This window comes from Ursus americanus, chromosome 19 (assembly GCF_024610735.1).
Source record: "Ursus americanus isolate L20-20 chromosome 19, mUrsAme1.1.p, whole genome shotgun sequence".
Lineage (NCBI taxonomy): Eukaryota > Metazoa > Chordata > Mammalia > Carnivora > Ursidae > Ursus > Ursus americanus.
This window is the reverse complement of record NC_142145.1, coordinates 42049154-42076044: the sequence shown is the minus strand read 5'-3', so window position 1 is coordinate 42076044 and position 26891 is coordinate 42049154. Positions and strand designations below refer to the sequence as shown.

General features: G+C 41.7%; 1 protein-coding gene across 1 annotated transcript in view; it reads right to left on the bottom strand.

Annotated features, from left to right (window-relative positions):
• CDH2 (cadherin 2) overlaps window positions 1-26891 on the bottom strand; it is a 208935-nt gene that overhangs the window by 11856 nt on the left and 170188 nt on the right. The window contains exons 10-14 of the mRNA XM_045781875.2: window positions 26012-26265; window positions 24903-25045; window positions 21804-22037; window positions 21279-21512; window positions 19162-19301 (exon numbers count right to left, since the gene is read on the bottom strand). Coding sequence (XP_045637831.1) covers window positions 19162-19301; window positions 21279-21512; window positions 21804-22037; window positions 24903-25045; window positions 26012-26265 — 1005 coding nt within the window. The remainder of the gene's footprint in view (window positions 1-19161; window positions 19302-21278; window positions 21513-21803; window positions 22038-24902; window positions 25046-26011; window positions 26266-26891) is intronic.

Genomic DNA, 26891 nt, shown 5'->3' with positions numbered 1-26891 from the left:
TTTCATTTCTACAGTCTGTGCTCCATCTGCTTTCCTATGTTTCTCATCAGTTTCCAATGGAAAACAGCAGTGAGATGAGGTCCCACTATGAAATGACTAAAAACTGCCTAGAAGATAGAGCAGTACCATACCAGCAAAGGTACTAACTTCATGTGGGGTTCGAGACCCACTACCCTAACTTAGAGCACCTTAGCGTATTTGGTATTTCAAGTGGAAAGAATTAAAAAAAAAAACACCAAAAACCTAAAAGAGTAGGGAGGTCACTCTAACTCCCCTCACCTTTGCCCTTTTTTCTTGAAACAGGTCATAAAACTCCCACATGAAAGGTCCCCTCCCTGTACCGGGAGGAGGAAAGACATTCTTATCATCAGAGACAGAGACTTTGGGGCCAAGGAAACTGTACCAACAAACCTTGTTGGACTAACCTTTGTTTCCCTAGTTACTTCTTCACCATTTACTAGGCCTCGCCCAAACCTTGATCTTGTCAATTCTCAGAAATGTATTGTTTCTTTGTCTAAAAGGTATAAAAGCTTCCCACTCTGGACACTTTGGGGCTTCATTCTCTTGTGAGGCTTCCACGGACATGTGGAAGTTTAATGTGCATGCTTTTCTCCTGTTCACCCCTCTTTGCTAGTTTAATTTTCATACTCAGCCAGGCACCCTGAGAGGGTCGAGGAAGACTTTTTCCTTTCCTACCATGTCTTTAACATTAAAATTTATTTAAAAAATGATGCTGATGTGTTTTCCTTAAAGAAAGGCATCAGTTCACCAAGGTTTCAAAGCCATTCTCCACTCCTCCCTCCCTTCAGTGGTCTAGAGTTGGCAAACTATGGTCTATGGGCCTGTCCTCGGACCCATTTCCTATTTTTCTCAAAGAATGGTTTTACACTTGTAAAGGGTTATTTAAAGCAAGAATAACAACAAAGGAGAAGAATATGGCACAGAAACTATACCTGGCCTACAAAGTTTTACTATCAGGCCTTTTACAGACAAAGTTTGCCAATCTCTGGCCCCATGGTGTGAGACGAGGGGGAGTAGATTCCCTTCCAGTGAGCCCTGTGGGAATGTCCTGGAAAAACAGCCTGTCCACTTTCAGAAGGGCAGAGCAGAAATCGTGGGGAAGGATGCTCTGGGCACAGGCTGGGCTCTCAGAACTATTTTCGGCTTTAACATCAGCCAGTGAGACAGGAATAAAGAAGCTGACTATAACGTGGAAATGCATCAGAATTTTAGGTTTGGGCAAATACTCTGTAGTTTTCAAGCTCCTAAATTCTGATGATATAAAATTCTCCAACTTAATGTGGACGTTTACAGAGAGTGCAGACTTTCTGGGACTCTTCACAGCTCAGGCTTTATCTTTTTGTCTAAAACCAGCTTAGCACCGTTTGTAGGATCTCTATAGCGGTTGTGATTTATCTAACACTTGAGTACTCACCCTGTACTGGCATTCGTGTAGCCGCCTTGCATGCGTTCCCTCATGGGATCCTCAGACCAGCACCGTTCTACAGTAAGTTTTCTTATCCTCATGTAAGAGTTGAGGTATGGAACCTCAAATGACCCAAGTAACTAAGTCCCCGGTCCCAATCTACTATGACTCGAGACCGGCTCCAAGTCCCAGCATGGTCGGCTTACTTCAAAGCCTAGCTCTTTGACAGTCTCCTAGGAGAGTGAGTCAAGTCCAAGCTACGAGGCCGGAATGAAAGAGTAACAGCCTGGACAGATGAGTGTGGAGGGCCAGGAGCGTAAGGGATGATGACAATCACAAAGGACAGCAAGGCGAAGAAGGTCACTGGCACTCACACCCACTAGGCACCAGGCACTCTACCAGCCTCTTGAGAAGTGCCTTCTCACGATACTTTCTTTTTCTTAATTGAATATTTTACTTATTTATTTGAGAGAGAGGGGGGCTGAGAGAGAGAGTGCACCAGACCGGGGTGGGGGAGGGCAGAGGGAAAGGAGGAAGCAGACTCCCCACCCAGTACAGAGCCTGATGCGGACGGAGCTCAAACCCAGGACCCTGAGATCATGACCTGAGCCAACGCTTAGCCAACTGAGCCACCCAGATGCCCCTCATGGATACTTTCTTTTTTTAAAATTTTTTTTAATTTTTTAAATTTATTTTTTATTTTATTTTATTTTATTTTTTTATTTGACAGAGATAGAGACAGCCAGTGAGAGAGGGAACACAAGCAGGGGGAGTGGGAGAGGAAGAAGCAGGCTCATAGCGGAGGAGCCTGATGTGGGGCTCGATCCCATAACGCTGGGATCACGCCCTGAGCCGAAGGCAGACGCTTAACCACTGTGCCACCCAGGCGCCCCCCCCCATGGATACTTTCTAACAAACCTGTGGAGAATGTTTTATTATCATCGTTTTAAGTGAAGAAACAGACTCAGAGAGCTAGAGTAACTTGTCCAAGGTCACACATCTAGTCTGTGATTAGGATGGGACTCCGAACCAGGTGTGTCCGACTTCAAAGCGTTCACCTACAACGTAACTCTCTGCTTCCTGAGACACTCTCATCCTGACCACCGCCCTGGAAACAACTCTTTATCAAGAGATTCAGCTAACCTAACCGCGGAAGGCACTGAGGAAAAGCCCCTCCTCTCAGGACTGTACAAGGGGCGACGGGACATGAGGCAGGTACACAGAGCAGGACAAGCCAGTGTGGGAGGTAAACCTGGTATACTGCAAAGTATAAAATGCTCAGAGGTCTGAACCTTGAACAACCCATGCGCCAGGGAGAAAGGACCCTTCTGGGATTATCAACAGCATGAGCAAAGGTATGGGAATGCTGTTTTCTCTTGTCCGGATACAGCATTTCAGATTCTCCATTTAAAACCTGCGTGAAAACATCCCGATCGTGCACAAATGTGCTCCATTTTAAATTTTATGGAATTTATGAGCAATTTATAGGCTACCTTGAAGACATACAATGATATAACAGATGTGAAGGCCTTTGAAATGCTAAAAGGTTCTACAACATAAAAACAAGGATTTATTTAGAGAATTCCAAATGCTTACACACCAGAAGCATGTTTTTCCAGGTCATGTTTAACTGCATAACTCCCAAGCATAATAGAGTGGGATAAACTGAATAACTGTGCCTCCTGACAATGACTGAAGCTTTATATAGAAAGGGAAAAACAGACTGTAAGTATACAGATAACAGTTACTAAATATTTTTATGCTGAGAATGTAAAATATTTTATTAGAAGTCTGAATTACATGAAAGTAAGTAATTGAACCTTATGGTTAAGGACTGTCTTTTACCTGGTGACAATTCCTTGATACTCAGTACCTTATATGATAATTCTGCATAGAAATGCAGAGGAATTTCCTTGGCATAACTAGAGACAACAGAGGCATGCGGCTTTGCTCATGGTGTTCTTTACCTGAAATGAACCTGCACTCCCCGATTGCTTATATAGCTCCCACGACACCCAAAGGTTACAAAGGTGAATGCATTTTGACTGGCCAGCAGAATTTTCTAATAAATTGCTGACATCTAGACATAGGGATAGTTCACCTGAAAATGGGGGAAGATCTGGTAAAAAAAAGAGCTTAAATTCTGACATAATTTGTTAGAACTGACTCCAGCTATCTCCTCCAGACAAGGACAGCATCTCCACCTGGCCTGCTTCACTTATTAGGGATATATATAACAGCATATTAATTTATAGGTTTTTTTTTTTTAATCTTTCTTTTGATAGCCTTTCCCTACCACCTTAAGAACCAGAGAGCAGGAATAGCCTTCAAAGGTTCGTAGTCGTGTTCCGTCCTTTCCACCATCAAAATGGCAAGCCCGTAGAAAGTGCTCATTAAAAAATGTGTTGAATAAAGTCTCAGCGATGACATTCATGCCAGATGTTCAAAAAAGCAACCAATTTAAGAAACGTGCCTTGGATCACATTACATCCCATAGCAGTAATTCACAATGGGGAGGGACAGAAAGACCCGGTCCTGTCGCTGAGATTTATTGCCCTGGTGAGCCCCCCACAATGATGGAAACGTGTCACGTTTCTCAGCTGTGCTGGTATCAAAAAAAAAAAAAAAAAAAAAAAGGGCAGAAAACCACTGATTTATGGGAAGTTAGAAACTGGGTTAAAATGGGTAGCTTAACATTTCTCTGTGATGGCTTCTCCTGTCTATGACAAATATGGAATATAAAAAAAACCTGATAATGCTAGGAAGTGGGCAGAAAAGTCTTCAGGTCACAGGCACGGGTTTTTCTGTCCACATCCATCTGTGTTATATGGCAGAGGTCCTGTCCTGAGGGTCCAATTTTAAGCCTTTTGATAAGGGGTCACTCTATGCAAGCCTCCTAAATTATACATCTTTACAATCCCATAATACTTTACTTAAACACACAAATTACAACATGTAGGATGAGAATTATAAAGACAATTACAGAGACTGAAAACATTCTCAAGGTCATTGGGTTCACGGTCTTACTTCTGAAGATTACAAAGAAACAATCCAAGAAGAAATCTTTTATTTTGTTCCTAAAACTCTCTAGAGAAAAAGTAGATCTGAAAATTCTCTTGCGATTGTCAACCTTTACTTGCCATGTTAACTTCCTAAAGAAATCTAGTTGTCAAATGAAGGCCAGGGAAAATCTTGTTTTAAAATATTTGGAACATATGTAATTTGGCAACAAACATTAGAAGTAGACATGGAATTATGGTTTTTAGAATATTAACTAAAGTTAATTAACTAAAGTTGCAAGCAACTTAAAGCCCTTTTTTGGTCCATCTATGATTTAAAATGTCTTAAGGGTGATACAATTATGGGAGAGTTAGTAAAAAGTTAGTTAGCAGCTAACATTCTGGTTTTGGCTTTTCTTGTTAAATTCCACTGACTGGCAATGATTTATAATTGGTTCAGTAAAGATACCATGAATCTACCCTAAAGCATTTGGTTATGTTTAAATAAATTAAAATGCCGCATCAGTATAGATAGAAATTCTGGAACTGAGGTAAAAATTTCTGAGAGCTAAAAAAAAAAAAAAAAAAAAATCAGAAATCTACATTGCTGGTAGCATCTATAGAATCGTGCAATTAAATCTGTTTTAGAGAGTGACGAAAATATTCATTTACTGTTTCACAAGTATTTAAGGAGAGCCTACCGGGTGCCAGATGCCATTTTCAGCTCTGGGTGTGGATGGAAGAAGGAAGCCAAGCTTCACCTGGTGCCCATCATCTATCAGGAATGACACTAGGTGCTTTCTCAAGTGATCACCTCCCGTCCTCACAGCACAAATCCTTCTAAGTGGGTATTGTTCTATTCCATTGATGACTGCAGGTCAGAGAGGTTAATGATTTGCCCAAGGTCACCGACTCAGGTAAGCAGTGTGGAAGGATAAAACAGAGACCACCAGAGCAAGCGAAATTAAAAAATATATATATATTAAATTTTTAAAAAAGGGCTGTATCTTGTTGCCCCCGAGGCCAGTGAAGAAATGCACAGGGCAGTCTGCTGAGGTGGGAAATGTGAGGGGTTTCCCGTGCTGGAAGAGGAGTTCAGGGTGGTTATGCTAAGGGCCTGTCTGTGCTCAGTTGGTTCAAACGTGCCTCACTGAGTTTTAGTCAGAACTAGGATTCTTCCTTTAGGTCCCACACCTCCGCCTGAGCAGAAGGGTTGAGGGGTGGGGGCGGGAAGGGAGGCACTGAAAGTTCCTGGTCCTTTATCAGCCTCCATGGGGAGAAGAGTGAAGGAACACAGCGGCCAGCTTCCCTATCTCCTAGGCAAGGGCTGGTACGAGTGGGAAACTTTCCTTTTATAGCAGCAAAGGCAAGGAACTTTCAAATTCCCATAGAGATAAGGGAAACATTTTTCATGTTTCAAGACCGAGTGACTGAGAGAAGTAAAAATACTAACATGAAAGTAAATGGACCAAATTCTGAAGGAAAAAAAAAGTTATCTGGAAAAAGAGCTGACTGTGGCACAAGCAAGAAACTCTTCCGACAGACACAAAAAGGAAGGGAAGGTGGAAAGGAAGAACATTATTATCTCACCCTCTATAGCTCCTGGCATTAAAATAATTGACTGAAATAGTGATAAGGTGTCAACACAGTACCATACAACTGCTGACAAGTCAGTCAAATACCCTTGCAAGCTTTATGTAAATGACAATCCTACGTGATTTTCCTGCCCGGCGAAATATAGTTATGATGGTTAACTCTCTACCCAGGAGAAATGATGCAGAAGACTAAGCAGATTCTATGGATTATGAAAGCCCCCCCGAAACAAAAGGTTTGCTAAAAGCTTTTCTGGTTTGAATCGTGAGCCTCACAGAGATAACATAACTTGGGGACAGCTGAAGGACCTCTATTCTCCGCTTTCATACACATCGTAATCTCTTGCGAGAGGGCCAGGTTTCCCCTTCCCACGAGGGACGTGGCCGGGTCCCCAGGAGGAGGGAACCATGCATACATAGTTTCTGCCTCCATGGTTTACTGTTCATGCTGCCCTGTCACGGCTTCTTTCGAAATTCCCTCTTCCGAATTCTGAATGAGCTCAAGTTTCACTCTTTGGCGCAAAAGGATGGTTCTGCTGCAGACACTGACATTGTTGAAATTTTATCACAGCTTACTTCCTATTGTAAAATTATGGCATATTCTCTTGGAAAAGTGTTGCAAATTACGGTTCCATTAGATTTGATTCAACAAATATTTTTTGGAGAGTCTCTTGGGTCACAGACGCAGTGGCCCATAGAGCTCTCAGTCTAGTGTCTTTGAAAGGAATGCATTCAAAAATGATGAAACCTGATATAATGCATATATAAACAATTACAAAAATATGGAAGGGGAAGGTGTAAGCTGCTGGAGGAAGAAAGGATGTGGCTGTGTGGGGCCTGTAGGATGGAGCAGAGTAACAGGGCTTCAGAAAGACGATGTTGCTCCTGAAATCTGACATTTATTGTTTATACTAATGTTTGTATAAAACATTCCTTTTCCATGCAATTTAGTTACAGCCCTATACTTCTTAACCCGTTCAAGCATATCTGTCTGGGAGACTCACAGTATACTTTCTAAATACATCTTTAGGCCACATTCCCACCCCAAGCTCCAACTTCTTCTGACAAAACATACAGATGTCACCATTCTGACAAGATCAAAGTCATTCCGTGTTAGCCTGACCTAGTGTTCTATCTCAGAGGAAACCTAAAAATAGGGAGTAAAGAAATGACAAGATTTGGTTGCGAATATGGTGACAGAGCATCACAAATCCTTCTCCACATTAAGTCACATTGTTTTGGAATTTCCTAAGGAGAACTCATCATTGCTTAAGATAAATGTACATACAAAGGGAGCACAGTATGGTGATTGCAAAAGATAAGAGTCTGAAATCAAAATGCCTTGATTCGAATCCTGACTTCACCATATCCAACTCCATGACCTTGGGCAGGTTCCATAAACTTCAGACCAAACACTAACGAGGGCTCCATATTCTCTAACCACTCAGGGGATTAGCAAAGCTTTTTCGGTAAGGCCCAGAGAGCAGACATTGCAGTATCTCTGGGCCATATAATCTCAGGTATATGGTCTCAACTCTGCCACTGCTTCAGTGTAAAAGCAGCCACAGATCGCACATGAACAAGGTGCCCGGTTGTGTTCTGATACAACTTTACCAAAACAGGCAGTTGGTGGATCTGGCCAGGTGACAGAACTCTGGCAAATGCCACTTAGTCTCTTAGCTTTTTTTTTTTTTTCCTGGCATAGTGTTAACACATAGTTGGCATTCAAAATCTTTATCCCTGTTATTACCGGGACACTGATAACTTTCTATTCCTCTAAAACGAAATCTAGTAAACATGATTAGTCGGGAAGAATGAACGTTAAAATGAATTCCAGAAAATATTTTGTTCCTTCACGTCAAGTGATAGGAATAGCAAATAAAAGGTTGTGTGCAAATCACGTGCCCGTTAAAACTACTTCATGCCCAGTGGGGAATGAACGGGCCCTGACCAGCTGAGAATACGCCGCCGGTAGCCTACCGATGTGTGTCACCTGGTGGTAAGCATTCTGAGAACAGCTTGCACGAAGGGAATGACAATGTACTAATCCCACCCCTGGTGAAGCTCTCACCTTGTGAAATCAGTATTGGTCTTTGAATAACTAACATACACCCGTATTTGCATGTGGGTATAAGTGGACGAACAACTTGAGAACATACCAGAGTGTGGCTTCAGCCAACAATAAAATCTCCACAGTTGTGTCCAGATTCAGCCATCTGTCAGTTTGCTTATACGGCAGAAAGATTTTGTAAAACAATTACCCCAGAAAATCCAATATACCATGGTTAAATTATATAATTTCATTCTCTGCTTGAGTCAGAGGGCCTGGGTGGGCTGCCCACACCGGGGCTGGTTTCTGAGATTCGTAGGAAGTGCATGGAGACAGACCGCCCTGGCTCAAGCAAAGATCCCTTGACTCGGGGAAGTCACTCCTTTGGTCTCAAGGGGCTTTCTTACACCTGTACTCCATCCCTCTGTCTAGGCATCCATCCTGGATTTAAAATTTTAGCTCCTGTCACCCAGATTGTATACTTGGATTTTTTTTTTTTTTTTTGTAATAACTTGGCTGTTCAGATTGCTTCTCCAGATTCTAACTTTGTTAATGTCAAAACGTGGTCAATTCTGCAAGCCATGTTTAACCAATTAACTGAGTCTTACTCTTTGCCTGTTCTAAAGCCGATTACCAGTGGTCTTCTAATAAACTGTGGCTAAGCGCCCAGCCTCACTGGTCCTACCAGTAACACCTGCGTGCTACAAATCAGCAACCCCACATACGACAGCTATCATATGACCACCAGCAAATGCATTAGGAGTTTGGCCTCTCAAGTCACGTGGACCTGGGTTTGAACACTGGACTAAGAGCAGCATCTACTGCGCAGGGTTGTTGGGAAGATTATAAGAGAAATGCAAACTAAGGGCACAGCACAGAGGCTGACACAGAACAAGTGTGTGACGAGTGCTAGCATTTATGAATGTTATCATCACTTCCGGAAGACAGCAGGGATTTCAAAGGATGAAAGTCAAGTTATCATGGGTGTACTAGTTCAATTAACCCTGTACACAGACATACAAGCTAAGAGGTTCGGGAGGAAGGCCCAATGCATGAACATTCTGTGAGCACCTGTCAGGTGCGCAACGTCCTAGGTACAGGAATAAAAAACGAAGAGGACAAAATCCCATCCTCACAGAGCTTAAGGTCGGAAGCAGGACTAGACACCAAAGCTCAAAACAAAGTAGACATGGGATGCTGTGGGTCCCGAGCAGAGACACTCGATCCAGCTGGGATTCCAAGGGAAGATGTCTTGAGAGGAGTCTTGGGGGCTAAAGAGAGTTGCCAGTGCAGACCATGGACGAAAGCCAGAGAAGTGTGAAGTCACATGTCACAGGTACAGAGGTACAGGTGTTGAATCCTACTGCAGTTGAACATGCAAAGGGGAGGGGCAATGTGAGAAGAAACCACGTCATCAACCCGCGGAGTCCCCAGGGCTCATAGCCAACTCCCGGCTCATAGGAGCTGTGGGTTCTTACTCCATCTCAGGCACTGAACGTGCTTCCTGTGCCATGGAGATTCCGGGGATCTCAGCTACAGAAATACTGACACTGATTTCCACAAATCACATAAGAATTCAAGCTCATTAAAAAAAAAAAAAAGGCAATGGTCACTCATACAGCAATTACATCTGGATCTTTTGGGTTTTGACATCCTGGGCCACCACAAAGAGCTCCTATCCTGACTCAGTTTATCCCAATTGCATGCGACTTTTTCACACGTGCAAGTGCTGGTCCCTGATCAAGAAGACTAGGATCCCAGGGAGCACGGGGAGCATCCTGCAGGTAAGGAAAAGCTGCCTTCCCCGGTTTTTGTGAGCCCTACATAGAGGGTCTCATTTTCATGAGCTGTGCACCTCCCGTGTGTCCCCTGTGACCCACTTCCTTCCGGCATATCTGCAGGGGTCACAAAATCATGCACGTAGGCTAGCACTCTCCTGGGGGTGGGTCCTAGGAGGAAACCCTTCTCAAAGAATCTCAGAAAAGATTCTCTAAACTCAAGTACCTAACAGGATGGGGCAGAGACTTCCAGCTGGTCACCAAACCCACTTCTTCTTACTAGGTACCCAGCCAACAGGTGTTTCCTAGGGAATGGAGAATGGAAGTGATGTGCGTCAGGCCCCATAAAAATCTCCCCGAAGTCATCATCCTCCCTGCCCTTTGGTCATTCAGGGGTTGCAGGTATGTATGGCTGCGGTGATCCTGGAAGCCATATGGAGTAGAGTGGACCTTCCCTTCCCACCCCCAATTCCCATGACGTGAAACCCAACGACCACGAAGTAAGTGAGAAATGCATTTCAATCAGGCTTAGGTCACTGAAATTTTAGTTTGTTACAGCAGCTAGACTATTTTAACTAATTCATCTGGCTAAATATATTTGTGGTGAATCCACTTTCTTTTCCTTAAAAAAAAAAACAACCCCCAAAAAACAGTACTACAGAAAATTGTTCCATTGTTTCAGACCACTATGGTATCTTCTCCTTGTAGAAATCTGTTATTTGTTAATCCAATGTCTAATAATTATTATATAATTTAATCAGAGTCAGCAAAAATAGATTTCTATGAAGGACTGGCTTATAACATAAGTCAATAAAGCTGGCCTGGGATGAAAAGAAGAAAACAAAAACAATTATCAGAGCATGTCTGCCCTGCTTAAAGAGAGAAGCCTCTATTTGGTTTCCAATGATTGCTGTCAAGGTGGAATGCTGGCCATGTTTCTAGATCTTTCAACTTTTTGGAGAGGCTGGGGAGATTCAAAATTTATGTGAATTTTTTCAATTTCTACACCTTGCAAGCTAAATTAAAAAGTCCAGACACACACTCCCCCCCTACACATACTTGATGAAATTTGACTTTTAAAGTGAAAGGGAATCCAGCTTTCAGACATGCCCCCCACATCATCAGGGTTGACATCAGGCACTTTCTCTGAGAGCTCAGAACCATCACTGATGCGAAGGAAACACTCTAGCTCGAGAGCAAGACTCTAAAACTTAAGAAACCAAATGTGGGAATTCAGATAAGAGTCCTCTCAGTTCTGGAATGTGAACCCTCCTGAGCCCAAGAGGTGCTGGGCCTCTTCTGAAGAAACTGAGAGACAAAAAAATCGAGCCGATTGTGACATTACACTCAGCAGCAGCTGCGTGGGAAGACAGGCCTGGTACCCAGGGGAGAGTAAGGGCCAAGAGTCCAAGAGCGAGCAAGAGAACACTGATGCGGAACCTCTAATTAGCCGCTCACACTTTCTGTCACGACCAGCTCTGACCGGCGTCAGCTCTAACCTTGGGTGTGTTTGTCTGGTAGACAGGGCAAGCCCGGCTCCCTTAATGCTGCCCGTGAGCCAGCAGCCATGGTCCACTCACTGTCACCTGCGAAACCTCCCCACTCGGGCAGCAGTCTCCTCTCTCACGGATCCAGAGTCCCCATAGGAGTCCTCCAACCCCAAACTCAGAATGGGAGATTTGCCAAGTCAAACTCAAAGAGCAGAGGAAGCCACCGGATGTCCCAGAGTCCGTTACAAGGAAGGGACAGCTTCTGATAAATTCAAATGACATTCGGAAAGGCACTGTTTTAATCGCCTGGTTGAGCCTGAGCTTTGCCAAGGATGGTACAGGATCCGGTCAACACACCACTTTCTTCAGACTCGGATGGACAGGGACTTAATCCCCACGTCACTACTTTTTAACCATGCGTGCCCACCCTGCTGTGCTGTGGCAGGGTCAAATGAAATACTGTATACGAAGCACTTACCACTTACTACAGTGCCTAATTCGCAGGGTACCCCAAACAATAGCTTTTGCTATTATTACGAAGAATGAAACTGTGTAATGGGAAGTGATTTAGATAGAGATTGTTTAAAGTGAGCACCAGTGAGCGTTGTAAACATAAGACACACTCCATAAATGTTTATTTAATATAAAAGCAATCGTAATGAAGTCTAAGCTTTAAATTGCAGGAAGCTAACAGTTTCTGTTTCCTATCCTGGGGCTAAACGGATGGTTCCATGAAAAACAAGCTATCGGCTATATTGTACGTTCACCCTGATTTTATTAGTGATGCTAATACGGGGGGAGCTCATTGAAAAAACATTACAAGCTACAGAGTATCTGCAACCGGCCGCACTGGCCAAAAGTGCACCAATGAACATTTACGAATGAGGGTAATTAAACATGACTTGATAACTACCCAAAGCCCAGATGATAGGGCAGCGAAGCAGACAAAGAAGGAACCTCGCCCTCTGAAAAGAGAACAGACATTATGTTAAAAGTGTCTGTCCCAATAGCCATCAGATGGTCCTCCTGTTCAGAAGGTACCCAGTGCTGACACTGAATATGGGGACCCCTCTAGGGTGCTGACAACCTAACCCAGAGCAGAGCATCGACACGCACCGGTAAAAGTCTGCTATACACCAGACAGAAGATACAGATGTGTTGTTGTTTTTCTTTTCTTGGGCTTCTTAGCTATTCTGTTAAAGAAATTAGCAGCCTGTGTCCTGGCACGGAACTAAGACAGCCAGAGATACTAATCAATGGCCGGGAAGATAAGGACTACCCTTGTAAAGGACTGCTTTGCTTTCTTGTCTTTCTAATCAGTTAGCTTCTTAAGAAGGATGCTTTCTCTTGGCGGGAAACATAGGAATGTTGACTAAGCCAGCCTGAGGCTGGGTTTTACAGCCTCCCCAGCACAGCTGTCGTTGCCATTCACCACAGTCACTACCTGGCTTCCCTAATGGCCTAAACTACCCTCTGAGACCTGCCCATCCTTGGAAGAAGCTGGTGATTCTCTGGGATTGTCCAGCTGAGACATCAAGCTGACCACTGCCTGATTATGACAAGCCATGTCTGCCCTGTATGACATGGTCTCTGCCCACATCTTGAGGCGACGTGCATGCTCCCTAAAATACTACATACTGTGTAATAAAAATCGACTAAAACTTGTCTAAAATGTTACATGGCAGCAATCCCATTTCTGAAGCCTACTCTTGTAAAGAGATAATATCTTCCCCCAAAACTAATAAAAATGTATGATTCATATTCTGTGGCCAAAAAGGCTTAATGCACACCACAAAGAAATAAGTCATGGGAATAGAAGGCACAGCATCTGGTATACAGTCAGTGGTACTGTCACAGCGTCCTATGGTGACAGGTGGCAACTACACTTGTGGTGAACATGAGCTAACCTACAGACTTGTTCAATCACTAGGTTGTACACCTGAAACTAATGTAAAATTTTGTGTCAATATAAAAAAGAAGAAAGTATAGACTTTTTAACAGGAAGTCACATGTGAATTATGGAAAACAGAAATAGAATGTATATCACGAAGCTGAACTTCTCAGGAACTGACCATAATTTTAAGATTTAAAGCAGTAACATCTTGTTTAGGAAATGGAAAAGTGGGGCGCCTGGGTGGCTCAGTCGGTGAAGCATCTACCTTCAGCTCAGGCCATGATCTCAGGGTCCTGGGATCGAGTCCCATGTCAGACTCCCTGCTCAGCAAGGAGCCTGCTTCTCCCTCTCCCTCTGCTCCCCCTACTCATGTGCATGCTCTCTCTCAAGTAAATAAAATCTTAAAAAAAAAAAAAAAGAAAATGGAAAAAGATTTGGATCAAATTTACTCAGAAAGTAAGAGTATTATATAAAGGGTTTAGTTTTTCTTAAGGAAAAAAAAAGTAAATGAGAAATTCCACCAAAAACTTTGACGCAAATCTTGATGAATTCAGTTGGAGCATTGATCCAACTACATAGGCAGGCACTGTAAAGTGACAGCAGTGAAAACAAGTGGTACTGGCCCAAGAGCAGCAAGACAGAACAAGCAGTACAGCACAGGGTCAGGAGGCCAGCCCGCAGACGCGCACGCACAGAGCCAGGTCGCAGACGTGCACGCACAGAGCCAACCCGCGGACGCGCACGCACAGAGCCAGGTCGCAGACGCACACGCACAGAGCCAACCCGCAGACGCGGACCCACAGAGCCAGCCCGCAGACGTGCAAGCACAGAGCCAACCCGCAGACGCACACGCACAGAGCCAGGTCGCAGACGCACACGCACAGAGACCCCGCAGACGCGCACGCACAGAGGCAGGTCGCAGACGCACACGCACAGAGACCCCACAGATGTGCACGCACAGAGCCCCCCCGCACATGCACAGAGCCGACCCCCCCCCCCGCACACGCACAGAGCCCTCCCGCAGACTCGCACGCACAAGGCCACCTGCTTCATGACAAGTGGACCTCTGCAGTGCAGTGGAGAAGGGTTATCTTTTTAGTACACAGTGCTGGACATCAAGGAAGAAAACAAAAAAGAATTCTGATAAATATAGCAAATGAATAATCCATTAGAGAGAGATCACAGACTTAATGTGATAGGTAAAACCGCAAAGCTTAGAGGAGACACCATGAAGTTTTTTGTTTTTCTTTTGTTTTTTTAGGGAGAGAATTCATTACATCAGAGTCGACAAAGTTTTTTTTTTAAATAGGACATGAATGTATTAACCCTAATGGAATAAAATTGTTACATTGGACTTCATTAAAGTTAAACACGTTTGTTCATCATAAGACACCATGAAGAGAATTTAAAAAGCAAGCTACGGGAAGAGAAAAGATATTGACCATATTTTTTATCTGACAAAGAAATGATATCCATAATATGGAAGGACCTCCTACAAATCAATAAGATAAAGGCAGACGACTCCAATAGAAAAGTGGACAAAAAAGCCGAACAGAAACCTCACAAAGATATCAAAATGGTAAGTGAGTCAGTAGGAACATCCCAATGAAATCATACTGAGATACATGCCATCAGAGAGACTGAAATTTAAAGACTGGAAAAAGCCAAGCGCTAGTGAGAATGTAGGGCCACTGGAATTCTCATGCACCACTGTGATGAGGGGAGGTAGCAACTAGGACGTAGAAATTCAATCCCTACGCACACGCCAACAGAAATGCACCAACATACGCACACACACAAGAATGTTCATAGCAGTTTTATTCATAATAATTCAACTGCATGAACTCAGTCCAAGCATTGTAGAATGGATGAATAAAATGTGGCTAATTCCTACAACAGAATACTTTTCAGCAACTATAAAAATGAACTAATTCTGTATATAGCACGGATGAGTCTTACAGATATAAGTCTGAGTAAAGGAAGCCAGAGACAAAAAGTACCTACTGTATGACACCCATTTACATAATGAAATCCAAAAACCGGTTATGCTGTTCTAGGGTGATAGAAATAAAAAATACTAGTTACTTTTTGGCAGAGGGCATACTTCCTGGCAAGGGGCTGCAAGGAAGGCTCCTGGGGTGCTGGAAATGCTCTTGTTGATATGCATGGTGGCTACACTCTTGAGCCTTGTAGGAAGGCTTTTGCTTCTGGCTGGACTATAGAAAGCCATGAGACTATTACTCACACTCTAATGCAAAGAACAAGCCAGATAAGTTACCAAATCACAGATTTTTGAAGCCATAACTGAGAACATAATGAGGCTAACTGAATAAAAATAAAGAAGCTAACAAGCTCTAAGAGAAATAAGACCCATAGCTGCTTTTATCTCTGGAGGAGGAGAGAGTGGAAGAAAGGAATCTGTCATTAAGGAGGTCCAGGTTTCCCGTCACGGAATGAATAAGTCGTGAGAATAAAAGGCACAGCATAGGGCATATAGTCAATGACACTCTAATAGTGTTGTATGTGACAGATGGTAACCGCACTCGTGATGTGCACAGTATAATGTAAAGACTTGTTGAGTCATTATATTGTACACCTGAAACTAATATAACATTGTATGTCAACTATACTTCAATAAAAAAGGGAACACTCCATCCAATAAAGAAAATATTTTTAGAAACTATGTCTTGACTCCAAAAAAGGCAGAGAGGGGAGCATAAGGACAAATCACCCAGACTTGCATGTGTTGACAAGCCTGATGGATTTGCATCTTGAGGGGGTGCACACCCACCATCAACTGTTTCCCACAACCCTCCATCTGCTCCCTAAGGGAGTGCACCAAAGGGCCGAAGACCTGTCCTGCTAAGGAGGAAGTCTGGATTTATTAATTTCCAAACAGCTGGTCCAGAGACGGGACACTCATCAGGATGCTATTGCAGGACAGTGATGATTCTGATCCAAGTTAAGGCGGTCGCCTTGGTGATGGAGATAAGCAAAGGGATTTCATGAACCACTTGAGGTAGAGACAAAACCCTTTGTGTAGCATCCCCACACTGCATATTGTATTCTATTATGAGGTAAATCATAGAATGAATAAAAAGGCCATTATTTAATTTTGTCACAATTTTCTTTTCAATTTTTTAAAGATTTATGTGTTTATTTGGGAGACAGAGAGAGACAGAGAGTGAGAGCACATGTGGTGGGGGAGGGGCAGAGGGCAAGGTGGGAAGAGAGAGAGAATCTCAAGCAGACTCCCTGCTAAGCTCAGAGCCCGACATGGGGCTTGATCTCATGATCCTGAGATCATGAGCTGAACCAAAATCGAGTGGGATACCCTGCTGACTGAGCCACCCAGGCGCCCCAATTTTTTCACAATTTTCTATAATGAGAACTGCAAACGGAAATTGTGACCAAGAATCCATGATGGAGAGAGGCTTTTGCTCTAGATGAACATGGCATCAAAGAACCAAGAGGCTAGCTACCAAAAGATACCACAGGAAAACCGTACTAAATAAATAAATTAGACACAGAGGACAATATAGAGAAAGTTCCAGAGAAATCTTTCGACTTTTGGGGAAGTGGGTAGAAAACAAAACATTTGCGCCTAGGAGCTTATCTGGGGGCAAAGGAAACTTCAGAGGTCAGTAAAAGAAGGGGCTGAACATTTATGAGGATGATTTTAATAAACCTTGCAATAGGTAAGTTTGACTTATTTGATCTCAAGAATCAATCTAAGTGAATAAAGTCAATAAAGGAAGTCAGTCTTTCCTAAAATAACGAAAACAATAAAACATCATGCAACACGTTCTCAAAGGGATTGATGGGAAGGAGGGCAAAAAAGAGCCAGATTAGGTAATGCTGAGTGCCCCAGATGTTGAGAACGATCTTGGTTCTTGCCTCTGGGCCTCACAATTCTATACAGCACCCAGTTATGACTGGTAGCCTTCCGGCTATTACTATTTATACTGGAGCTTCATGGAGTTGGGTTTAGATTTATGCCTAGAATATTATGCACAATGACATGAAAAATAAAATACCGAAAGTAGAAGATTTATGAGATAACGTGATCAATATACATTTGCTGATCCTGAACACAGCTCAGGAAAGTGAAAGGATAGATTAATTAAGGATTAAGCCAAACATGAATTTTAATATCCAAAGACATTTATAAGCAAGAAACCCTGGGGCATATTTATAGAGCCACTTTAATTAGTCAGTATTCAAGGCAGCTTTACACATGAGTCAAGTTTTCAACATATTTTAATAAGCATCTCTTCTGTCTTTTTTTTTTTTAAAGATTTTATTTATTTATTCGACAGAGATAGAGACAGCCAGCGAGAGAGGGAACACAAGCAGGGGGAGTGGGAGAGGAAGAAGCAGGCTCATAGCGGAGGAGCCTGATGTGGGGCTCGATCCCATAACGCCGGGATCACGCCCTGAGCCGAAGGCAGACGCTTAACCGCTGTGCCACCCAGGCACCCCAGTTAATAAGCATCTCTTCTAAATGCGAGAGTTGAGGTACTGTAAACCAAGCATGGAATCTGGAATCAGAAAAGGTGGACCTCAGCTCTGGCTCTGCCAGTTACAAACTCAGAGCTCATCACACAACTTGCTACAAATGGAAAATGGAAAACTCTAAGGGGTCGCCACAAAGATGAAGTGTAGCAGTGGGTGTGAATGTGCTTTGTAAAACAAAAAGTGATATAGGGGCTCCTGGGTGAAGAAGTCAGTTGGGCGTCTGGCTCTTGGTTTCAGCTCAGGGCTGATCTTAGGGTCATGAGATCATGCTCAGCTCGGGGTCTGTTTGAGATGCTCTCTCCCTTTCTCTCTCTCCCTGTCCCCCCACTTGTCTCCTTGTCTCTCTCTAAATAAATACATAAATAAATTTAAAAAATCTTTAAACAAAAAAAGCAAAAGAAAAAACCACCCCTAAAGTGATACATTATTTCCTCAAATGAATAGAGAAGGGAAAGAGAAAATATGTTCATGAAAATTTGCTTTTTTAAAGTTAACAGTTTTATCACTAATTGTCTACATATATACTCAAGACAGTACATTTGAATTTACTGACAATGATCCAAGACCCAAGAATTCTGGGTTCTTTTTTTGGACTACTGCCCCGACATTTGTATTTGTAAGTGGAAATAACATAATTATCGAAGTATCTAAAATATAGTCACCTGTCACGGTGACTTTTTGTAGATGACATTAGTGGTATCTTCCAGGTAATTATAAGAGGTACGATATCGGAGTAGTTAGTTTAGGCTGTGACATCAGACAGACCTGGATTCAAACCCTGTGTCCATCACTTCCTACTTCTTTACGAGAATCCAGTCATCTTTAGCTCTGTTTTCGATCACAAAAGGGGAGATACTCATAGTATAATATCACAGGTTTCAAAGATTGAAGAGACACCAACATTTTTTGCACTCAACAGAATGCCTGGTATGTGGTACAGACATTACAGATGTGAGCTATGATATCTAAAATTTGAATTTGCTTGGTAAATGTTTGTAGAATGTGCTTTTCTTGTATATATATATACACACAAGAATATATATATATATATATATAAAAATCCTGTTGTAGAAACTAATTTTACTTATACTTTAGATATCCAATGAAGAAAAACTTAAAGAAAAATATTTTTATTAGCATTATTATAATTGGAACTGGGTTTATATCCTAGCTCCTCAGTGTGAACAATTTTCTTATAAAAGAAATACAATGACATTTGGCACCTTGAAAAAAAAATCAAGAAATGTGCAGCACACCTAGGCAAGAATTCCCTCCCGGCCTAAGTATTTGATAATGTGACAAACATAGAAAACTCGAGACCATTTCCTTACTTCCTGTGTGTATTAACATTTGTCCTACCCCTTGAATTACATGATCACAAAATTTCATCTTAGAAGTTTAAAATATAGCTCACCTGGTCTTCTTCTCCTCCACCTTCTTCATCGTATTTTAAAATATTATCTCTTACATCATCTTCTGGATCAATTAAAAGTTGCTTGGCCTGGCGTTCCTTATCCCGGCGTTTCATCCATACCACAAACATCAAAACGAGGACTAGGTAGAAAGAGTAAAAAAAAAACCAAAAAAACCCATAGTGTCATAATTTTAAAAACATGACCTCTCCAATCACCGCTTTTCACACTATTAACATACTTAACTGGGTCAAGAGTTTGTAAGGCCTCTTCCAGTCTGTTCAACCTCTCTCTGGCCTGCCGTGAGGAGAGAGAAGACCGAGCGGGGCTGGAGCACTGGACAGAGAGCCTGAAACCGCGGGTTCCAGAACCTGGTGCCCTGTGAGCTCATTGGCTGAATGCTCACCCCCATTCTATCATTTACGGATGGGGACAATAACCGTTTCTGTCTCTGGCTTGCTGGAGGATAGGACACTCCTAATATAATGAATGGTTTGTAAATTCTAAACCAACAAACAAGAGTAAGTTAATTGTTCCTTGTTATGCAATTGTTATCTCACGGAGGTGGGTCAGCCCTCATTACCCTCTCTGTATCAGAGGGAACACGGAAGGAAGGTGTTTGCCAGGAAGACTTGAGTAGTAAATCGGAATTGGATCAGCAATTGGGTCTTGAGGATTTTTGGCTCCCAAAGGCTGGTGTTTTTCTCCTGTGCTATTCTGCGTTCCTTCTCCTATGAAAACACACATTTCAGGTGAGAAGCCCACAGGATTCCTTTGAGCACTGAAATAACATTAGGCTTTCCTGCTTTACACTTTTGTGCCAGGCCTGGCACCATGAATTTTCCAGAGGGTTGATGTTAAAATCAGCACCAATTCATTTTCCTTCAAAACGCTACAGTCACTTCCCCATGCCGTTATCCATCATATCGAAGTCTTTCTTGATAGGGTTGGCATATAGGCCACATTTTAGTTCAAACTGAAACATATCCCTAAACGCACATCTAGGAGCTCATTCTCCCGCAAATCTGAGGATATCAGTTTACATCCTGAAGCAAGAGATTTAACGACTCCTATTTGAGCACATTTTTATTATTGGCCATAAAAGTAAATATCCTCCTTTTAAAGCCAGATACATGATCTCATTTGCCATTGTTCCAGGGCTAAATCTAGCAAGCGGATTATTAGTATAGCATGCAGGTTTCAAATTATAGTCAAAGTAGGCTCCACACAGGAAGTAAAAAATGCCCAAGCTTCTATAGTAATTGCTTAGAATAAAGGGACAGAATTCTAAATTACCAGAACACTTGTAAATGGAGAAAACATAAAAGAAATGGCCAACATTTTCAAGAAAGTGATTGGTGCATAGCATGATCACACAATAAACTAAGTCCTGCTGCTATTTAACAATAAAACACAGGGCCCAGGCAGTTTATCCTTTTAACCTGCACGCTTAGAAGTGGCTCTAAAGTACTTTCCAGTGGTTAATTTCTTGCATTCCATTGAACCAAGATTGCAAAGTATCTGAAAAAGGAGCAATTCCTTAATCTAGACTTGCTCGAAAGACAGACAATTTATTGAGCTATGCAATCATTTCTATTATCAAATGTGCTGTATGAAGTACACTCTCTCACTACTTTACGTAGCCCTTCAGTAACAAATACCTTGATCCCTGCATGACTGGAGTTGGCTGCTGACTGTGCTTTCTACGAAGGCAAGCTAAGGAAAGCAATATACTTATTTTCCTAAATTATCAACTAAGTGCCATAAATTCCTACTCAAATCATACGCTAAGCGCTCACCCTTAGGACTGTCTCACATTTTTCTATGAAAAGAGTTTGCTACAGCTCATCCAGCCATCGGCATCAGAAAACCGCTGCAGCGGGTCACGGGAGAGGTGTGCTGGCTGGGTGTGCTGCAAGCATGTAAGCGCTCGAAACAGTGCTGGGGGATTTTCTCGTTCTGCGGTGGACCTGACTGTCCCGTACAGGGTTGGCGAGAATGTGCTCAGAGGTCGAAGAGAGTTGTGAGATTATGTTCAAAGGCAACGGCAAGAAGTTACTTTGCAAAACGTCTTAGGAGGGAGAAGAACGGAACTCCAGGAGACAATGCCAGTACTTACTGAGCAGAATGATCATGCACAAGAGGATGGCAATAATGGCACCTGTGCCCAGCCCGGCGCCCACGATTCTGTCCACGTCTGTGCAGTCCCCGTTGGAGTCGCACTGGCAAACCTTCACGCGAAGGATGGAGATATTTGACTTGGGGGGATTACCCGAATCTGTGATTATGATTGGAACTTCATAAATCCCAGCTTCAAGAAATTTTATCTTCAAATTAAGCTGAGCAAAATCACCTACATGAAAAAGGAAAAAGTACGGTGGATAGTTAATACATCATACGATAAAAAAACACGCAGCATTTTCTAGAATGCACTTACTACTTAAGAGTATATATCAAGCAATGCAACTAGGCTGCACGATGAAGTTTTTTTTTTTCCTAGCTATAAAAGTTTTTAATATCTTATTTAAGTAGCTTTTAAAATATATTTAATGAGAAGATTATAAAGCACCTAAAATTAACTTTTCATATTAGGCTTCAAAACCTCTCAACTGCACATATAGTCAAATAATTAACCTGTTCTTACCATTAAGCCGAGTGATGGTCCAATTTCTCTTAATAGTCGCCGGAGACAAAGGAAGATCAAAAGCAAACGGTCCAGCATTCGGATCGATGTCATAATCAAGTGCTGTGATGTTAATTGAATTGGGGTCTGGAGTTTCACAAGTCTCTGCCTCTTGAGGTAACACTTGAGGGGCATTGTCATTAATATCAAGTAAATAGATCTGCAGTGTTCCCGTTCCACTCATAGGGGGGATTCCTTAAAAGGAGAAAAATCACAAACCAATGCTGACCAGTTCTTTCCCATGAGGTCTCAATTACGGTGGAATTCTCAAAGCTTCTAGCCTGCTTGCCCTCATCATTGCATAACCTTGGAAAAATCTAGTCGCTCCACCATCTGGCAGACTGTTTCTCCAACAAGAACACTTCTTGCTTCCTTTCTAGGATGACCCCGAGCTGCCACCTTTGCTGTGCCCAACTGAGCGCTGGGACAATGCATGTCCCTGCAGAGTGCCATTCTGCACCTGTCCTGCCCTCGCTGTCCATCACGCTGGGCCTGGTGCATACCACACTCCTCTAGCTACTGGGGGGAATACAAGAAAAGCAGAACATGGGGCTCATGACCCTGTATACCCTACTCTTTTGATGGAGAACCAAGACGTATGCATGAAAGAGTGTGAGAATGCTTTTAAGGCTCACACACAGCTATGAAATATTCAACCAGTCTACACACAGGGAACACAGACCCACAGACCTCATCTTGGGAAGGAATGCCATGGAGAAGAGAAATAGGATTTACTGAGCAACCAACTACCTGTTTGACCAAGAATCAGGTTGCTCTATATACATTATTTCATTGTAACCCTACGAAGTAGATTTAAACAGATGAGGAATCTCAGGCTCTGTACGCTGCTCACGGTCACACACTCTTGTAAGTGGTGGGGCTGCTACTCAAGATGGGTCTGCCTGACCCCAAACCCATTCTCATTCCACCCTGAAAACTGTCTCTACTACTTTTTGTGATAATTTAGTCTGGTAGTTTGGCCTCTGCTATATTATATGCATTTTTAATATTATATTATTACATATAAACAATGACATAATTATTTTATTTAGTTTAATTATATTACATACATTATATAAATAGAATAGAATAGAAATATTAAAAATGTTAAAATAATACATCTGAGACCCAGAGGTTTAAGTGACCTGCCCAAGAACGTGCAATTAGGAATGGACATACATACACTGCTGAGAGGAGACAAGGAGAAATCTCTCTGGACTTGTCTGAGGAACACGCATGGTTCTGGGAGCAGGGAGAATAAGAGTCGGGGGGCGAGGTGGCTGTGAACAATAGTCTAATAATGAATATAGCACCGAGAGCTCTGGGATACTCCACAGTTCGAAGAACTTTCACACTCATCATCACATGTAATATTATTTGACTCTCATAACTACTTTATAGAACAGGGAAGCCGCAAAACCAGCTTATCAATAATGAAACGAAGGCACAGAGAGTATCAGAGTTCGCCCTGTCATTAAGGAGCAGAACCGGGCTCCACATCCCAGCCTCGATTTAAAGTCAGGTGCATTTGCCAAGCATCACGGCTGACACAGATGTCACCACGCACTTCTCTCTCCTATCAAACACCCTTTCGATTAGAAAAAATCCACCTTGGTGAATGACAAATCTGGTTGTAACTCACAACCAACATTCATACATATAATTTTATAGCTCTTTAAATCTCGATGTAATGGTGCAAGATATATTGCTTTAAGTTTCATCATGGAGGAAAGCGACCATTTACACGCAGAGAGAACGTAAAATGCACACTGACGCTGTGCTCTGACGTGCAATGGCAGAAGCTACCCCTACTACGTTGCAACTCTAAATATCTGAACAGTAGGTCTGACATTAGAAAGGAAAAGAAATATTGCTGTGACCCTGTCACCATGTAGACTTAGGATAGCGAATAATCTCACTGAATCTTATTATGCAGGATTCAAAAAGTCCATTGAAACTGTTCTTATCAAAAGTGTCCACAGGCCACGTTTTTCAAACTGCTCGTCTTGACAGCCAAATTGAAGGCTGCTAATTTTATTAGATGCTAACGTTGATGGTCTAGAACTAAAGGATTTTCAAACATGGTTGTGATGCAGTTTTAAAACTATTAACATATAACAGAAATATTTATTTGAGTTTTTATGTCAGGCACTGCTTTAAAAACTCTGTGTTCGAACCACTTTATCTTCCCTGCTACACTGACTTTGGTACCACTGCCATTACCCTTAGTTAAGAGAAATAGGAAATGGACATATTTAAAATCTCGTTGCCAACCCCAAAGTTAGAAAGTAGTAGAGCTGGAGTCTGGACCCCAGTGGTCAGGCAGACCTTCAGAGCTCGTACTCTTAAACACACGTCCTACTAACAAAGCAATACAAATCCATCACCAGGTTTATGTAAGCCCTTTTTGTCTCATATAACTAAAAAAAAAAAAAAGAAAAAAGAAAGAAAGAAAAAAGAAGGCTACCTATTAATCTCAATCATTTAGAATCCAGTAGAGACCCAGAAAGGAAAAAAAGGGGCTAGACTATATGTTCCAAAACTAACACATAAAAGCTTGTGTACTCACCTCACTTTATGCATGAAATTAAGAGTTTCCTATTCATGGTGGATGAGAGGGAGAGAATTACAAAGAGAAAAAAATGCTAGAGACAGAACCAACTGATGTTAGGATAATCGACTGACCATATAAAAAGATCACCTCAAAAACCAGTGTCTGGGCCACTGAGCCATGAGGTTAGACTCAGCTTGCAGTAATGAGCAGTCAACGTGTCGCAGGGCAGAAGGACTACAGAGTTTGGTTGTTACAATGCGAGGCTACCCCCGAGGGCATGTGGACATTGGGAACACTCATTATAGAAGACAGAGAACATGTGAGAACATGTGAGAACATCCAGCGGAAATGGAAAATAGACATAGGGGCCTCAGCTTCATAAAGGTCAGTTTTCTAGACAATTGAATTTGGGAGAAAACCTCGTTTCCCGATGATGCTTTCGTGATGAGGCTCTAGTCTCTTTAACGACATGCGCGGTACTACAATGACCATATTTAATTACGTACCATTGTCAGAAGCAAGGAAAGTAGCATTATATATATTGTTTTTCACATTTGGTGATTCTCTGTCCAAAACAGCAATTGTTGTTATCTGCCCATTCACAGGATCTATTTTTAGCCAATTGGCAGGATCAGATAATTTTGTGTATCTACAAAATGAAAGCATTAGTAAGTTTAAATTTTTTGATCAACTTAAAAAATAACTACACTACCCAGAACTACACTCCTCAAAGAAAGTGCTACTGTCTGAGTCTATATAAAGTAGATTTATAAGTATCAGTAGGTTTATCAGCTTAAACTCCTTTTTATTCTGGGTGGAGGATAAGCTTTTCAAGCTCAGGTAACCAATATACAAATCGGAAAAAAAATTCCTATGTTTTGAAAGGTAAAAAGTTGTAGGAGTTCAATACGCCTATTAGTAAGCTATTTATCTATCTTGATATCAATGTATAGAGAAATGCAGAAGATATGCAATTATCTGTTAGCAGCAGTTCAGAAAGAAGTTAAATAAAATATAAGCTAATTAAAAAAATTATCATCACCAGTGATGGATAATAGTCATGTGGGGTAGGCTCTGCCAACAATCCACTCCCTCATCAGGAAGGATAAATTAGATTCTGCTGAGGTCGGAAATCTCTTACAGATATGTTTTATAAGTCCTATAACTACTATACAGGTAAGAGACAAAAATAATTAGCTCTTATATCTTGTTTTTGGCATGAGTTTTCTTTTTTTCCTGATGCGTGGAGAAGAGAGAAATGTTACAGCTTCTGAGAGTCCCCCATTGACTCGCAGTGAAACTTTTTGCAACGTGTGGTGTGACAGCACTGGCTAAGTAATTATGAGATATAAAGAGATAAAAGGGGCAGAAAAAAAAAGAAGCGGGGACTTTTTTTCTTCAAATAATACATGAGTAGATCTATTCTTTTATTTCCTATCTGATAGACTCAGTGATGCATTTCCTAACAGGAAGCTTCATCAAGGAATTAAAAATAATTCTGTAATGAGTAGTTTGGGTTCCAGTTCAAATGTCTCGTTCAAATGGTAGATAAATGTTGAATACAGCCCAGAATATAAAGTAAATTTTTAAAAACGCCACAAGTGGCATTTGATACCTAATATTTTGCTGCATATATCGATCTGGGTCCTGAGCGGTGAACGTCGTTAACATGGTACCAGCATGAAGGCCTTCTTCTTGGCGAATGATCTTGGGATTTGGGGCAAAATAAGGGTTTTCATTCACGTCAATGACTGTGACAGACACAGTTGCGGTTGACTGAGGTGGGTGCTGGATACCCTTAGCTAATGGCACTTGATTTTCAGCAGCGACAGTGAGAACAAACATCCGATTTGTTTCAAAGTCAATTGGCTGGGAAAAAAGAAAAAAAAAAAAGGAAACCATATTTTTGTAGGAAATAAGAATATTTGCATTCTATGGTTTATTCTTCTTTTCAACTCCATTTCCAAAGCATTAATGTTTCATTCACTACACCATAGGTTCCTCTCAAATGTCTGGAAAACATGCATTAGCAGGGTCAATGATTGAAATAGTTATCACAATTGAGCCTGTTTGTATGAGATATTTGTAAATCTCGGGTACTTCAAAGATATATGTTCACAAAAAAATGCCTATTACTACTGGACTGATTGCTTTCATTCAGCTACATCTAAAAACCTGATAATTCTTAAGAACAGCATCGGTAACCAAAAATACTAAATAGTCTAAGGTCACGTGAGAACCTGAATGTCTAGATTATACCCTCAAACATTGGTATCAAGACCACTCCACATCCAGGAGACCTTTTACATCTGTGATAAAGTGCAAAAATAAATAAATAAATAAATAAATAAATAAATAAATAAATAAATAAAACGATGCCCCCAAACTATAAAATCTGATTTTTTTCATAAAGCAGAAATTTAATTCTATTTAAAAGTATCATTCATAATTTGAAGCACATTTTAAAGTACAGACATGTACACACATGCTTGTAA